The following is a 16,301-nucleotide window of genomic DNA, read 5'->3' as shown; positions in this document are numbered from 1 at the left end:
CCACGCCCCCTTGGGGCATGCCGAGCCGCCCATTTGTGTTGCCAATGAATGAATGCGGCGCAACAAATAAACCACTTTTGGCCATTGCCCGGCATAAAGGATAAATAAATGCGGCAAAGAAAAGAAACAAGCAACAAGAACAGCACGGGCAACACAAATAAAATGCTGAAACAATGGAACTCCAGATGCAACTTCAACTGCTGCCCCCACTCTCGTCGACTGGGTCACCAGTACAGTACTCCCTCCACTGCAGCACTGTCCCACTGTCCCAGCATTATTATCGCATCGCGTAAACAATTCTCGAGTTACGCCTGTTGACACTGGCGGCACGTCATTAAGGGCGACGTCAGTAGCCAACCGCTGACGTGTTAACTGCAGCGCGTCCAACTTTTAATTGGTTTTAAGTCACAAGTTAATTTCCATAAAGCAAGGGTAAAGCTCAGAGAAAGAGTTGAGAAAAAAAACGGCAGAAAAGCACGGGGAAAAATTCAAGAAAAACTGGGGGCTAAAAAGGCAAGGAAAGTAACAGCGATTTTACATTTAAAAAGCCAAATTGAAATTAAAATCGATCCTACATTTAAAAATTCAAATTGAAAGTAAAATCGATCTTTCATGTAAAAAGTCAAATTGAACGTAAAATCGATCCTACATTTAAAAAGTCAAATTAAAAGTAAAATGGATCTTTCATGTAGAAAGTCAAATTGAGAGTAAAATCGATCTTTCATGTAAGAAGTCAAATTGAAAGTTTTTTTTTTTTTTATATTTTGTTTATTAAGGCATACGGGGAAAAATTGAAAGTAAAATCGATCTTTCATGTAAAAATTCAAATTGAAAGTAAAATCGATTTTTAATGTAAAAAGTCAAATTGAAAGTAAAATCGATCCTACATTTAAATAGTCAAATTGAAAGTAAAATCGATCTTGCATGTAAAAAGTCAAATTGAAAGTAAAATCGATCCTACATTTAGAAAGTCAAATTGAAAGCTTACAAGATATCATGCAACTTATTTATTAACTTATATGGATTACATTTAGGTAAGTATTAACTTTCTAGAATGCGTAGCTAGTGTCCTATTTCTTGGGCTTGCCCCGCTTGCCGCGTTTGGGTTTCTTCTTGAATGGTCCAAGACCGCGTCGCACCATTGTGCCACGCCACCAGGATTGCAATCGGACGGCGCACTCAATGCGATGCATCTGCAGGTCCAGGAGTCGCTGCTCCTCCGCCTTCTGGGCGCGATACTCCTGCACATAGGTCATCCGCTCCTCGTAGATCTCTTGGTGCTTCTGCAGCAGTTTCTTCTGCTCGAGAATGCGCAGCTCCCAGGCTTCCGCTTCGCGATCCACGCGACGCATCTCGCTGACATAGCGCTCCTGCCACTGCTTAATCTTGGCCTGCAGCTCCAGGATCTCTCGCTGACGAAAGGAGCGGAGTTCGGCACTTACCCGCTCCTCGCGCGATAGCTTCTGCTTGATGTCCAAAATGTCGCGTAAGTAGGCCCGCTCGGCATTCTCACCCCAAATGGTTCCTTGTGCCAGACGACCCTCCTCCCAGCGCTGCACCAGGCTGTACTCGAGGTCATTGACCCGGGAGACACAGCGCAGCTTGTACTTGGTGTCGGCAATGCGCTCCTCCAGATCCTGCAGCTTGTCCTTGGTCACGCACTTTTCGCGTTCGAGGTCCACCTTGAGTTGCTTTAGTTCATCCTTGGCCTCCTGCAGCTGCTGGGCAGCCTGGGACTCCTCACTTTTGTTGCCACACAAGGCGGCAATCGCTTGCTTAATGTTTTCCAGACCCTTATCATCGAGACAAGGAGCTTCCATCACTTCAATCTGAAGGTTTGCCATGTCCTTGTCATCGAAGGACTCCATGTTCTCTCCCCTAAATGCATCCTTCTTAACCTCGAACTGTGAATCCTCAAAGGGTTTTTGATGTTCATTGATTTGCAGACACATAATTTTCATATCCCCAAAATCCTGCTGAACTTCATCATCATCTTTACCTTCTACATTTGTTTCTTTCTCCTCCATAGTTTCTACATCCTGATCCTGTGGATAACTTTTCTCTGCCAACTCCGGATCATTCATGGCTACTTCGAAAATCGCTCGCAGCGCATCCATATCCCTCTCGAATTTCAGCGCATCTAGGACATCTTCATCAAGCAGATCGGCATCGTTCTCCTGCTCACCCAGCAGGGATTCCAGTCGCGGCAGCACCTTGCCCGTAATGAGCACGCGTTCCGGCCTCTCCTGCTCCCCCATCGACGAACTGCGTCGCCTTCGCAGGGAAGCGGGCAACGAAAGCGGTTTCCGGGCATTTAAGCGCTGGGAACGCTGCTGCAGGATCAGCTGATTCAATGTGTTCCTATAGACGGTGAGCAGCAGGATGCGTCGCAGCTCCAGCAATTGCTGCGTCGAGTGTCCTTGCGACATGGCAACTAATACCGAAATGTGTTGCCCGGCGAGACAATTGGTTTTTTTTTTTGGGAAGCCAATCCCTGGAGCTTAACCCAGCAACAGTTGCTAGGCTGTGGAAGTTTATAAATGTTTGGCTTCCAACATGAACTCGGATTTTTAACCGACTTTCAGCTTGTGACTCATGGTGCGCCGGCTCCTTCTTGGAAAAATGCTTGAGTTCGGGACCTGGCTTGCATATTTCATTGCTGTCATCGTCCTCGTGGCTTACGTGCGAAAATGTCCAACTGACTGCGTCAGAACCCTTATTGCACGCAGGACAGAAATCGTTGAATTTATTTGCCATCCTCTGGCTCCTTTGGGTCCTACTCTTTCATTTTTCCCTTTCGCTGCGCTGCGCTGTATCTGTGTCTGTAGTTGTGTCTGTGTCTGTAGTTGTGTCTGTATCTGTAACTGGAGCCGTGTATCCTTGGGGTTCATTCACTCCTTGGGGCATGCAAGTATGCGTCTTCGCCCATCGGCTTCTTCGCTTGGCTTATATGTTTAACCCAATAAATGCCGCGCTGATTGCAAGTTAAATTATTGGCGCACAGGACTCCAGACCCGCATTACAATTAAATTATCGCATTAACCGCAAAACCTGCACGCCGTTCGCTCTTCGCAGGACTCTGTTTTTACGACCGATTTCCCAGCATGCCCGCAGCGACAGGGTTTAAAAATAATATAAGTACATGGACCTCTTTGGCATTGCACGGTATGGTATGACCTTTCGATTACCCTGGGTTATGGGTGTCAAACAAGAGAAATTATGACGTGTATCCTTTTGGATCTAGGAACTTTAGAAGTAAACTTAAGAGGTAATTTATTTCAATAAGTATGCACAAAATCCTAAACACACCTTATGTAATAGGTACCAAGTAGGTCTGATCCTTTTGCGAGGTTTTTAGAGCGCTTTAAAGGCAAACCGCCGAAAGTGGTCAATGCACCGGGCGGCGTTGTCTGGCGACCAGGCCGTGGTGAAAAATCGCAGGGTGGACATTAATTTAAGGCCCGCCGATGTCTCGCACACACACACGCTGAGATAGAGAATGAGAAAGAGACAGCAAGTAGCGGAGCGAGAGAGAGGGAAATAGGGCAGTAAGAAAGAGATGGGGGCACACATGGAGGGAGCAGCAGTTCGCACTTGGCGGTCTGCTCTGCTTTCAGCTGCCATTATTTTTAATAGACTCGAGAAGAAAAAGTTTTCAGTTTTCTACTTCATTGACTGCAAATCGGCAAAAGAAGCTCTCGGGTCGCGCATTGCCGCCATTTCAGGACCGTTAAGGATGTTAAGGATGTTAAGGATGTTAAGGATGCCAGCCAAAATTAAGTGCCCCCAAAAAAAGAGTGCGCTGTGCAGCGCCTGATAAGTACTCACATACACTTTTCTGGCACAACTGCAGCGTAAAGTCAAACACATAAATCGCCCGAGTTCGCCACAAGCCGCAAGCAAAATTTTCCACCAGCAAAAAATGTTCAATTTCCATTTAGGTTCCCTTTTCCCCCCTCGTCGACGACGACCATTTCCAATGCAAATGCTCGATTATGACAAACTTTTCATTGATATCCTTGTGCGCACTCAGCCAATATCCAATCAAAAGAATTACTTGGGTGCCAGGACATGCCAAGCTGCCAGGATATTAATAGCTTCAAGGTCCTGCCGCAAATTGTTCCGGCTAAATAATAAATATGTAAATACTTCTCGGCCTCTCAAGTTTGCCATCTCAATTGTCTCAACTGCCATGTTGTCGATTATCGCCAGGAACAGGTATCTTTCTTTACTTAAGTTCCTTGTGTTTAACTTTAAACCAAAGTATCTCCAAGATTGTACCTCAAAAAGAGCTTTCGCTACTCATAAATGCACTTTGAGTATTGTTGGACAACGCTTAAAGAATGTCGCGTATTTCAGTTAACCGAATTGGTAGCGACAAGGAATAAATTGTCCGTGGTTCAGGTCGCTTGGCAACCAGTTTATTTTGCCATTTTGCGTAGGTCAAGGAAGGCGACTGAAGGGGTTTGATCTAAAATGTAATATTTGCTAATGCCAAAAATAGCCATAGGCTCATCTCTTAGTTTCCAACATCCAAGGCTAACTAGAAAATACAAGCTGCTATGTTATATCCCCCTATAAACCGCGCCCCTGATCCTTGCAGCCATCCCCCTGCCCCCGGAGCCATCAGAAACCGCGGAGATAACCTGCCGCACATATGACAGGACCCCATTCCGGCCGTTTGTTATCCCCCCCATGTAAATAACCAAAATTTTATATTGCGGCCCGCAACCACGGCATATACTATACGTGTGCCACATGGAGAGGAGCCGAGCCAGGACGAGGCAGTGAAGCCAATGCCACGACAACGACAGTGCCAACGCCAACGCCAAAGCGAAAGCCAAAGCCAGGAGCAAGTCAAGCAGGACACGGAGTTGCTGCGGCTTTGGTGTCGCTGGCAGGAGCAGGAGCAGGAGCACGAGAGTGGTCACTGCTGACGCTGGGAAGGCTGATGATGGCAGGCGGACATACGGGACGTACACAGGACATGCAGGACATGGCGGACATGGAGGACAGGCAGGACACCGTGGTGAGCGTGCGAATATGTCAGCGTGTGAGAGAGGTCCTGCGCTGTTGTCTGCGGCCGGGGGAGTGATAGACGCCACTGCCATTAATTCACATTCAGGTGCCACACGCTTGGACGAGCACAAGTGGTAGCGTATGCACTGAAAAAAACTGGATCAAATAGGTGCTAACAAGAATAAATTTAAATATAAATTAATGGAAAATAGTACTAATAATAATAATAAAAGTATAAATTCGATTTTAAGCAATTCATTCACATTGTAGTAATTTGCAATACATTTTATTCTAAGTGTTCAGCCAATTATTAATGTTTTAGAAAGGGATATCATAAATGAGGTCTAATTAGGTAGCGATTTGCCCAAGAAAGCATTATTATTACATCTAAAATATTGCATTTAAAAAACGCTCCATTTTAAGCACAAATGAGCGATAATTTCGGCCAGTGTAATTGGGGGTGCGAGTGTGCGACAACAACATGTGTTTACACTCATCAGAACAGGAATGGAAGAAGCTGGGCCCACTCGTGCAGGCAAATCCCGTGCAATGCATTATAAATGGCTCCGCCGGGTCCTGTGACCCCAGACGACCCACCACGTTTTTTTTGGCCAAGAACACAAAAACTGGACGGAGTTCAAAAAGAAGTGACCTACTTGCCGGCCGTGTAATTAGTATACCACACAGGCTCGGGCCAGGGAAAACATAAAAAAAAAAACAGCAAAGTGTAAAATTCATGGGGCGAAAAATCGAAAGTTAGTTGCCGCCGCGTTCCTCAATGCGTGGCACGTTGGGAAAGCCGACACAGTCGACGAGGGAAATCGATAAGGGCCAAGTGTCCCTGGCCAATGCCAAGCAACCACCAAAATAAATACGCAAAGGAATACGAAGGGCCAAGAAACCGGGCAGCCATGACAACGCGACTCAACAAAACAACAAATGCCAATCACCCATACAAACGCGTATTTAATGCGGCTATTCGAATAAACTTGCCTCAAAAATAGAACACACTGTCGCATTAATATGCCCCGTGCCACACAAACTGTGTCAATAGCGAGTAGTAGTTCTGCATATGGCCAGTTGAGTAGGAGCCGCCAAGTGGCAAGGATCGCAGCGGTAACGGCCAGCAGTCGCAAGGATACCCCAAGGATACTTCGAGGATACTCCGTTTCAAGCCATGTTTCCCCAAGCTGAACTCGAGAACTACAAGCTGCAGGTGGAGCTGCTGCAGGAGAAACTGCAGCGCAGGTAAGCACATCGAAAATATAAAAAATATTAACCATAGCAAACCATAAAAAGATGTGATTATGGTCCTTAATAATGGGCTATTCATTATGTTGAGGCCATTATTTACCATTAAGCCGGTTAACTAGACTTCAAAAACGCAATAAAAAATGAAGTTATTAAATTATTCATGATGCAATCATTGAATTTAATCACACAGTTGTTTTCATTATAAGCGTTTCAAATAAATGTAATTTAATTAAGTGAATCATAAAACGCAGGCTATAAATAATAAACTTCATACTAGAAAACATTAGAGTAAAAAACTAAGGTTAAAAATTTTAGTTTGAAGACTACTTATATTTAACGTTAACTAAAGGACAAAGATTATATTCATTATATCATAGCTGAATAAAATAACCTTTCGGTGGAAAATTCGAAATGCCCTTTGGCACAAAAGCCATGGCCATTGATTTGTGTTTGTCAGCTTTTCGCCCAAGCTTTTCGTGTGCATGTGCAGCAGCTTACAAATGATATTCATGTCCTTTGACTCGACTTTCTTCTCGATTTCCTTTCCGTGCAGCGAGGATAATCGCCAGCAGCTGGAGCACAAGTTGGATAAAATCTTGCAGAAGCGCAGTGAGCTGTAAGTAGCTTTTGTCCTTCCTCCCCATCATGTTCCTTAAAAAGATAAACGGATATGTGTTTGCACTCTGCAGCGACAAGTCGGTGCGCCACAAGAGCCGCCAAAAGTACCAGGAGTTCCTGGAGGAGCAGGCCAAACGGAACGAGCGCAACAAGAAACTGGTCCACATGCTGGAGCGGATCGACGAGCAAACGGCTGCCATGTCGCAACGGAGCGAGCGGCTTAAGATGATGAAGGTAAGTCAATCACACTTGGAAAATACAGAAAATGTTCCAAAAGAATTATAGAAAAGCATAGCCAATTTTTAAGTATTTAAATCACAAACCTAACAGTATAAAGCTAAGCAAAAGATATAACTTTTATATTTGTTTGTTACAAACTATCAACTGTGTATTTTCCAAGTACATCACGCGTAGCCTTTATCTTCATCTTTCTTTTTCCCGCTTTTGAAACAGCTGCAATACCAAATGTACTTTGCGAAATTGGTGCAGAATCAAACATTGCGTTGCATCCAGCAGACGACGACATCGCCATCGACGGCTCCATCCGCCGGCGGTGTGATACCTGTGCTGGTGCAACAACCGCAGCCGCAGGTGACGGTGACCAATCCGCAGTCGACGCCACAGAACTGGACGTTTGCCATGGCCACGCCCACGCAGGCGGGCATGCTGTTGACGCCCCAGTTTGCAGCAGCAAGTCCTGCAGGTCCGCCCATGCAGTCCATGCATCCGATGCATCCCATGCAGCAATCCCCCATGCCGGCTGGCCATCCTGTTTACTATCCCGAGCTCTTTGGCGGAACTGCAGCGCCCCTCGGCACCTCGAACCTGTTCGATTTGCGCGCCACCCTGCGCGCCTTTGATAATGAGAATGCCGATTTACCGGAGCGCATGCAGCCCCACTTGACAGGTGATTATCAGGCGGAGCTGGGCGGCAGGATGGCTCCCACAGCGAGCGCATCAGCAGCAGGAGCAGGAGGAGCAGATCCTGCGACACCCACATCGACTTTGTCCAGCCAGGAGAAGGGTGCGCGACAACTGAGCAGCACATCCTCCACGCTGGCCACATCCTCGCTGACATTTGATAAATTGCCAAAGACATCGTCGCCGTCGCTGACGTTAACTGAGCTGCCGACTACAGGAGCGGCAACTTCTGGCCAGGATGCGGTTGGGCAACCGCAAAGGGATGCCGGCGACCTGGATGGCTGGACAAATTCACGCGTGACTAAAGTCGAGTATGAAAAATCACCAACTGTCGTTGGCCATAATGAGCCACCGGGCCAGCGGCATCAGCAACAACAGCCAGAACAGATACCACGCCAGCAGCAAGGAGGCCAGGAGGCACAGCAGCAGCAGCATCAGCAGCAGCCCTCCCACGACTTTGAAGCATACTTTGGTGAGCTGAAAATCGATGAGTCAACCTGGCGGAATGGCCAATCCCCATCCACACCCACACCCACACCCATAGCCAGCGCCCACGAAGACAAACGCCCCTTGAACGTGCGTTCCAGCGAGCTGGGATCGGGATCTGGATTTGGAGTGGGAATGGGAATGGGTGTGGGAGTGGGAGTGGGTGCCGGATCAGCGGTTAGTGGCAAAGTTGGCATCAGCAACGATTTGCTGGACGAAGTCAAAGCCAGTCGGGCGGCACTCGAAAGAGCAGCGGCTGCGGTTGATGAGCAGCTGGCAAGGGGTAATCAATTGTCGCCGCCAAGCAGCCAGAACCCCAAAACCGGTGTGTCGATTGAGAATATTGAAAATGCCATTTACGGCGAACGGTTGACAGGAGCAGGAGCTGGAGTGGCAGGAGCAGGAGTACCAGCGACAGCAGCAGCAGGACTAGCTGCCACATCAGGTGAGGCGATGGCTGGCGTACCAGCCAAGGGATTTTTAGAGAATTTGGCAACCAACCCATCGCCAGAGGAACTTCAGGAGGTGGAGCAACAACAGCAGCAGTTGCCACAGCAAGTGGAGCCAGAGTTGTCCGGGTACGGGCAATACGATGCCAGCAGTTATGGCGATGCCAGTGAGCCCATCTATGCCAGCATCGATTCCGCCAACCTGCAGCCCATGCAAAACGCAAAAGTGGAGCCGCTTTACAGCGAAATCGGAAATCCCGCAGACTATCAGCATCAGTCGTACGCAACGGATGCAGTTGCACTTGCTGCAGATGTGCCTGCAGCAGCAGTGGCAATCGAAGCTGCTGCCACAACGGTGGATGCCACCGGTGGTGGCGAGGTGCTGCCGCAGGAGTACACCAATATGGATTACGGCAACTACGAGGCCGATCAATATGCGGCCGGCTATGATCCCAATGCCTATCCGGGCTATATATACGATGAGGCGAGCGGTCAGTACATAGCCGATCCCAATGCCACCCAGTATGCGGCAGATGGCAGCTACGCTGGCCAGGAGTACGATGCCAGTGCGGTGCAGAGCTATGACTACAGCGCCTACGAACAGCAGTCGGATCCACAGCAGCAGCAGCAGCAGGAGCAGCAGGAGCAACTGGAGTTGCCAGCACAGGAGCAACTGATGCAGCAGGAAGCCTATCCAGAAGCAGAAGCCACGCCGGAAGTGGAGGAGAGTGCAGCCGCTCCGGCGGAGCCATCAACACCACTGGCCACCAGTAAGCCACTCAAACCCACATCGATACTCTCGACGACGACAGACAAACAAGCGGCGCCTAATGATGCGCAGCAGCAGCAGCTAAAGAAGAAGAAGCGCGTTAATTTCGTTGACAGCAGCGAAACGGATGATAGCTCAAGCGCGAAACCGACCCAGGCCGCAAATCCAGGACCTGCCGCCCCCCATCCTGCCACGCCCCCAGCCGCGGGCGGCAGCGAGAGTGATTTCGATTTTTCAACCGGCAGCGAGGCGAAGAATTAGAACAACGCTGAAAACATTTCGAGCACTAATTTGTTGCCATTTGGGTTAACCAACCAGCCCAGCAACGCCAAGCCACCCAAACCCAAACCCAATTCAATGCGAACGACGGTCTCGATTTATTGCCAATGCATTGGGCGAAAAATTCGAAAAAATCCCGGAAGCCCAGAGAGAGAGAGAGGAAAATGGAAAATAAAACAGAAGCGACCAATACGTGGAAAGTAGTGGAAAATGGCGAACCTCAAGCCGCACAAAAAAAGTTGTTGCTTACTTAGGCGATGACAAAAACTAACAATGTGCGTTTAATTCAATAATTTTAGTTGCATGTCAAATAAAGCGAATAAACTTTAAAATTCATGATAAAAAACTTTAATTTGTGTTTTGATAATTTAATTATATCACATGCTTTAAGGTTGGGTAAACAGTGATTAAATATTAATATATTTTATTTACAGGTTGTTGTGCATTGTTTAAACGCCTAGTATTACTACATGTATAACAGCAGAGCATTTACTGCACTTTACTGCATTTTTGTCACTTCTGTTTACCACGCACATTCAGCCTTGACACAATTCAGCTGTTAACTGTGCGTATACGCAATATTTCGCATTAATACTTGGCGCTGACACACACACACACACATACACACCGCGAATGTCCTGGGAAATATTTCATTAACGACATCGGTAATAAGATCAGCAGCTGTTGCCGCCAGGCCGCAATTTATCAAAAGTGCAATTGTCTTTGCCCCGGGCCTCGAAATTACCTCAGCCCGCCCGGCAACATTCGCTGGCCCACATTTCTGGCCGGGATCGCTGCCAATGACACTAATTATGTGCGGCCAGGCGGTTAAAGCCACGTCCAGCAAATATGCTGATTCCCGATATGAGAAGCAGATCTGGCGGCGGCCGCTTACTTGGCCAACAATTGCCAACTTAATTGAAATTATGCCAGCCAAAGTACAATGCTGCCCCACACATATAGATGCATATATACTTTATTGCATAAGCGTGTATATATATACATATGTATATACATGGAAATTTTAATTTGATTCACTGTGAAGGCGGTGAAAGCGTTTATATTTTCATTTTCGAAAAGCGCCTCCAACTGTTGCTGACAGTTTTCCATCAACTTGAGTGGCCAAGGACATTTTCCTTTCGCTCTACGATTTTTAAGCGTCATCAATGCGATCATCACAATCAATGGAAAGTATTTTTTTTTATGAAAGGAGTCCACAGCACTTATTTTCCGCCCGAGGGTTTCAATTTTTTAAACAATTTTATATAGTTTTTTAATAACACTTCAAGTCACCTTTTTCACTGCCGACTTAATTAAAATTAATTTCTGCACCCAACGGGCAACAGTAAAAATGTAATTAATACATATAATTGGGCTGTCGCAATGTCAACAGTCGAGCATATCAAACAGTTAAATCAAATGTCAATCAATTTTTGTGGTCGAGTCATTAAACATTTATCAAACCATTGGGAGTACGCCGCACTACACGCAACTGTCCCTTTGCATATTTCCGTATATACGAATTTTCCGTATTTTCGTATTGCCGTATTTAAAGCCAATTACAGCTGGGAAATTGGTGCAGTGCCGGGGTAAATAGACTAACATCCCTTCCATTGAGCATTGAACCCATTTTTGTTTCACTTTTTAATGAGTTGAACATTTGAAGCCGTACAAGCGAAAAAGTAAACCGATGTGAAATGAAGGAAGAAAATCGAGATGCCAAAGTGGCAGTGGAGGGGCAAGGACGATGGACGAAGGGTAAAGTGGTACTTTTCCAACAGAAACAGAAATTCGCAATTAAATGTAACACACAAAACCTCAAAGGCAAATGGCAATATAAAATGTAATGGGCCACATTTAAATTTCCTCAGTTTGGGGGCAGAGAATTCAGACAAATTTCCAACGCTGTGTCACTTCAAATGAAATATTTGCATTGACCCAAACTTTTTCCATCGGCAAAAAAGGTTTTAAATTCCAGCTAATGACGTCGCAGTCAAACCAAAAGCAGAAAAAAAAAACCCCCAATTTCTTATCAAGCAGCTAATTGCCGACTCAATTTACGCCAAATGAAAATTCTCCAATAAATATCCTTTTGAAATTAAAGCCAAAGCCCTCGAAGTGCTAAGGTAAATATGTGTTTGATTTGAAATTACATTTGCAAAAATGTATGGGAAGGAGAATTTGATAACGCACAGCTACAAAAAGCTTATAAAGCGTTTTGTCAAAGCAAACATTATATAATAAATACCAGGTGCACGAAGTGTGTCCTTGTCAGCGCTATTCAAAAAATAAATTGCAAAGCAAATCAAATCGACACGTCGCAGGTAGGAGAGCTAAAGGATTATGGCTGCTTCGCCCACAGTCTGCATAATTGAGTGGCGCTTATTTATGCACCCCCGGCAAACAACAGGAGGCACCACCACCCCCGCAACCAATCAATGCATCCCCATCAGAACTCACAGGATTCTCAGGACTCCCCACAAGTCCACATCGCACATTCCCATATTCGATGTGTGTGGAAAAAGAATATAATCAGTGCTGAAATTCAATTTCGAAATAAAACGCAAACGCAAATCGAGAGGCAAAATTTTCAGTGCCATCGAACATATGCTGGGTTAGGGATCTGGTGGTGTTGGTGGTGGTGGTGGTGCTGGTGGTGGTGGTGGTGCTGGTGGTGTTGGTGGTGGTATGATTTCCCGATGGCTGTGCATCGTGTGTGTGTGTGTGTGCACACCCAGTGGGGCAGAAACAAACAAGGTGGAACAGCAAGAGCCGGCATACGTGGCGTATGATTGACGGTTATGCAAATGACATTTTCGGGGGTAAAGGCAAGTCGTTCGTATCCTGATCATATTTACTATACTCGTATAGAGCAGTTATGGTATGAATAAAGCAGTTGGCTTTGTGAGGGGAGCATAAATGATGGATTGAGCCTGTCGGAAATTAATTTCCACTTCTAGTAACTCGAAACGCAGTCGAAAGTTCTGCAAAACTTCAATTTCAAACGTCTCGAACAGCACGAATAATATTCCCAATAAAAATTATAAAATATATTTATAATACCCACCCAGCTCAATGGCCATGCAACCAATGAAGTTTTCACAAACTTTAACTTTCTGTGGCTTGGTGATACGATATCCCCTTGTCTGCGCGGCCACTAACAAGCCTTTATTTGAAATGGGCTGGGTGGTATTGTCAAAACGCAAACATTGGCCAATGGAAAGAGAGATACTATAGTTTTCGGTTCCCGTTCCAGCTCATCGGACCCTGCACTGACATTAACGCTAATTGAAAACATGAAAGGCGATACACCAACCAAATTCCCCGTGCGCACCGCCATCCGTGATGATTAGTGCACGTGCAATGCTTTCAGCTTTCAGCTTTCTGCTTTCAGCCCGACTGTCTGTCTGTCTGTCTGTCTGCCTCTCTGTCTGTCGAATGCCCGTCGATGTGTAGTCTCCCATGCCACCTGTCACCTTCCTCCTCATCCGCCCACCTGGCTACCACCACCAGCACTTCTCACCTGACTCCGGCGGCGTTTTCCTGTTCAATTTCGTGCTATTTTCATGGTGAAAAGATAACAAAAGTTTTTGCCTCACTTTGCCGCGCTGGCAGCGTAAGAGTTTCCCCACGTTTTTCCGCCAACTTATTATTGTTTAAATATTTACACTAAAAATGGCGACGGCGGCAGCAGCAAGGGTGCGATTCCTGGTGTCTTGCTCCGTGTCGTTTACGTTGTCCTTGTATCCTTGTAGGTGCAGCCATATGCGAGGCAAGTTCGCCCAGAAACTCCTCCTTTTTTTTGGGGGGGGCACAAAGTTTGCGAGGCACTTCTACTTTGGGGCTCGACCTGGAGCCATGGCATTGTCACACACTTGTCTTCTGCGTAGTGAGACTTTGGGCTCCCAATCCAGATATTGCCAGTGGGATACATATGGGCACTCGGGAAAAGCCTAATACAACGCTTTTAAACTTTTGAAGTATAAGTTTTTGAAGCTTTTTACTAGCAGCCGATGAATACGTAAAAGATTAAAAAAGGTTTTCTCATATTTTATAATTAGAACTCATCTTTATAGAGTAATAGATTTCTTGAATGTATGTAACCGGTAGATGGAAGCGTTTCCATATATAGTCTATATATTCTTAAACAGGATCATAAGCCGAGTCGAGCCGTTCGTCCGTCTGTCCGTCCGTTTGTCCGTTCGTCTGTCCGTCCGTTTGTCCGTCCGTTGCAGCCCAGATCCCGCCATTTGTTCAGTGTCTGCTATTTTTTCAGCAGAAATTTCCTGGGGGCTTTGGATCCTTTCAGCAGGCCATATCCGGCTGCGGTGTTCAATTGTGGATTACTTTAAACGAGTGGCATGCCCAAAATTGCGCCTTACTTTGTCGATTAGTCGACGCTCGTTTTTGGGGGCCAAGCGGAGTTCGCTGATGATGTGCATACTTGTGGGGATACTGGGAACAACTGGGAGTGTATAACCCGATGTCGGATGCTAATGCCAGTGCTCACACTCGCAATCGCAATCGCACTTATTCAGATGATGGGGGAAAATGTTTTCGCATAAACATCACGTCGGTCACGTTTCACGTTTGTCCGTTACAGCTACATTTACAGCTTTGGATCCAGTCAAAGCTCCACTTGGCGCTGCTCTTTTCAACTTTTTCCTATATTGTTGAACTGCAAATGTTGGGCCAACAGTCAGCCAGACACGTATGACAGTTTTACTACGATGGCAAACAATGCTAATAATCATCATAATGCTTTTGAAGTGGCGCAAATATTTTCCAAGCCCATAAACATAAATCAGTTGGGCGATGGTTGGTGGGTGGTTGGTGATGGGTGATGGTTGGTTGGTTTCTTCATATGTCCATGTGGGCCTGGTTTAAAACGTATCAACAAGCTGTACAACATATATAACATTGAATTTACGTCCTGTCAAAAGGAGAACATGGAGGCGAAGTCCTTGCACAATTTGCAATCAGGCAAAACTAATTTGCCCAATAAGCCGCAGGCGAAGAGGTCAAAAAGGTATTTTGGATCCCAAACGACAGTTGCAGCCGTCGTCGATTCGTGTTCCAAATTGCACAGATAATGGAGCAAAATCAACTTGAGCTCAACTGATATTGACAATTCAGTGTGCCACAAACACACTGGGACAGAAGACCGAACTTTCTCAGCTGCTTGCGACCAATTGAGAGATTCCCCAAATGACAGTGGAATTGATTTTCATCGATATGGCCGAAACCATGTGCTCCTGCATTTCATATTCATATGCGAACGTGCTCCTGGCACTCCATTCTGATTGTGATTGTGATTGTGAATGTGATTGTGACTATGACTGTCCCAGTGACTGTGACTGTGAACGAGTCCCTGGCAATGGCAGCTAACCGCAATGTAATTGATGTGGATTGTGCTGTGGATATGTCTTCGAACCACCGGCGACCCAGTCCGCACTTATTCATGTTGTTATTCATTAAAATCCCAGCTGAGCGCTTTTGTCTCTCACGAGAAGGTCTCGAGTGGGTGGGCGGACCGACTCCTTTTGGGGGCTAATCTGCATTGTCTGGCTGGCAACATGGCAGACAATCGGGAACTCGATGGCAAGGATACTTGGATACTTGGATACACGGCTACACATGTCGCATTGTCCTTTTCCTCTCAGCCGGAACTTTAAGTTCTTCCAGCGTTGGACATGTTTCAAGTTCGTGGGTTTCGTGATTTGAATAGGGGTACGAAAGACACTGGAAGAAACTTAGTTAGACCACGACGACAAATACATTTCACAGAAAACACCTAAGAAGGGGTAAATGTAATAGGAGTCTGAGGGTATAACACAATATATTGTATTCTTGATAAAAATGAAATATATTTCGCAAGATAACCAGTTTAAGCTCGTGTGTAGTCTACAGTATCTGACTTATTCATATCCTTGCGCACGGATCGCACCTACCAATAATATCCTTATCCCCCGTATCTAGAGGCTCCGTTGGAATTTTCACTTTTATTGTTTAAGCTTTCAGCACAGATTGTGCGCGTATTATTGAAATCCCCTTTGTGCGCCCCAGGCTGGCGACACACGCCATCTCGGAATCCCGTGTTCCAAGCTCCCTGCAACTTGCTCCACCACCACCCACCACATTCCCATCCCAGGCACCCATTGTTTCGCGTGGCCTGGTGGCTTAGGTGAAGCCATTACCCAACTCCAAACCGATGCCGGTGTTGGTGCTCCGTCTTGCGATTTGTACAAAACAAAAGCCTTGCTGCGAATGGCAAAGTTATCTGAAAGCATTGATTACATATTGATAGCAAAAGACAGACTCCCAGTGCCAAGTCAACTAAAACCGCCAGCCGCAAGCGGCAGAAGTGTAGAATGGATAGATAGATCCCAGCTTTAGTACCAGCAAAAGCTGCTATTCAGGAAAGCAATTGATACTTCCTTAAATTTGTTTCGCATCCTGGCAAGCGATTTCTACTCGGATAACGAAACACTTATGGCGCAACGGAA

At 46.1% G+C, this 16,301-nt stretch overlaps 2 protein-coding genes across 2 annotated transcripts; one reads left to right on the top strand and one right to left on the bottom strand.

Moving 5' to 3' along the window:
- Positions 1–1,015: 1,015 nt before the first annotated feature.
- Positions 1,016–2,429, bottom strand: LOC6538260 (dynein regulatory complex protein 9). Its single transcript, XM_002098751.3, has one exon. The coding sequence runs from the start codon at positions 2,427–2,429 to the stop codon at positions 1,071–1,073; it is 1,359 nt and encodes a 452-aa protein (XP_002098787.1). The 3' UTR covers positions 1,016–1,070.
- A 2,923-nt stretch (positions 2,430–5,352) lies between these two features.
- On the top strand, positions 5,353–10,135 carry LOC6538259 (AF4/FMR2 family member lilli). The gene is made up of 4 exons (XM_002098750.3): positions 5,353–6,267; positions 6,827–6,889; positions 6,963–7,125; positions 7,345–10,135. The coding sequence occupies exons 1-4, from the start codon at positions 6,197–6,199 to the stop codon at positions 9,775–9,777; spliced, it is 2,730 nt and encodes a 909-aa protein (XP_002098786.1). The 5' UTR covers positions 5,353–6,196; the 3' UTR covers positions 9,778–10,135.
- The last annotated feature ends 6,166 nt before the right edge of the window (positions 10,136–16,301 follow it).

The sequence above is a fragment of the Drosophila yakuba genome, chromosome 3R (assembly GCF_016746365.2).
Source record: "Drosophila yakuba strain Tai18E2 chromosome 3R, Prin_Dyak_Tai18E2_2.1, whole genome shotgun sequence".
In the NCBI taxonomy this organism is placed as follows: Eukaryota; Metazoa; Arthropoda; class Insecta; order Diptera; family Drosophilidae; genus Drosophila; species Drosophila yakuba.
This window is presented reverse-complemented; position numbering and strand designations above follow the sequence as displayed.

Coding starts and splice junctions, on each gene's coding strand:
- LOC6538259 (XM_002098750.3), top strand. CDS start 6,197: ATGTTTCCCCAAGCTGAACTCGAGAACTACAAGCTGCAGGTGGAGCTG. Junction 6,268..6,826: donor CAGGAGAAACTGCAGCGCAG/GTAAGCACATCG, acceptor CTTTCCGTGCAG/CGAGGATAATCGCCAGCAGC. Junction 7,126..7,344: donor AGCGGCTTAAGATGATGAAG/GTAAGTCAATCA, acceptor CTTTTGAAACAG/CTGCAATACCAAATGTACTT.
- LOC6538260 (XM_002098751.3), bottom strand. CDS start 2,429: ATGTCGCAAGGACACTCGACGCAGCAATTGCTGGAGCTGCGACGCATC.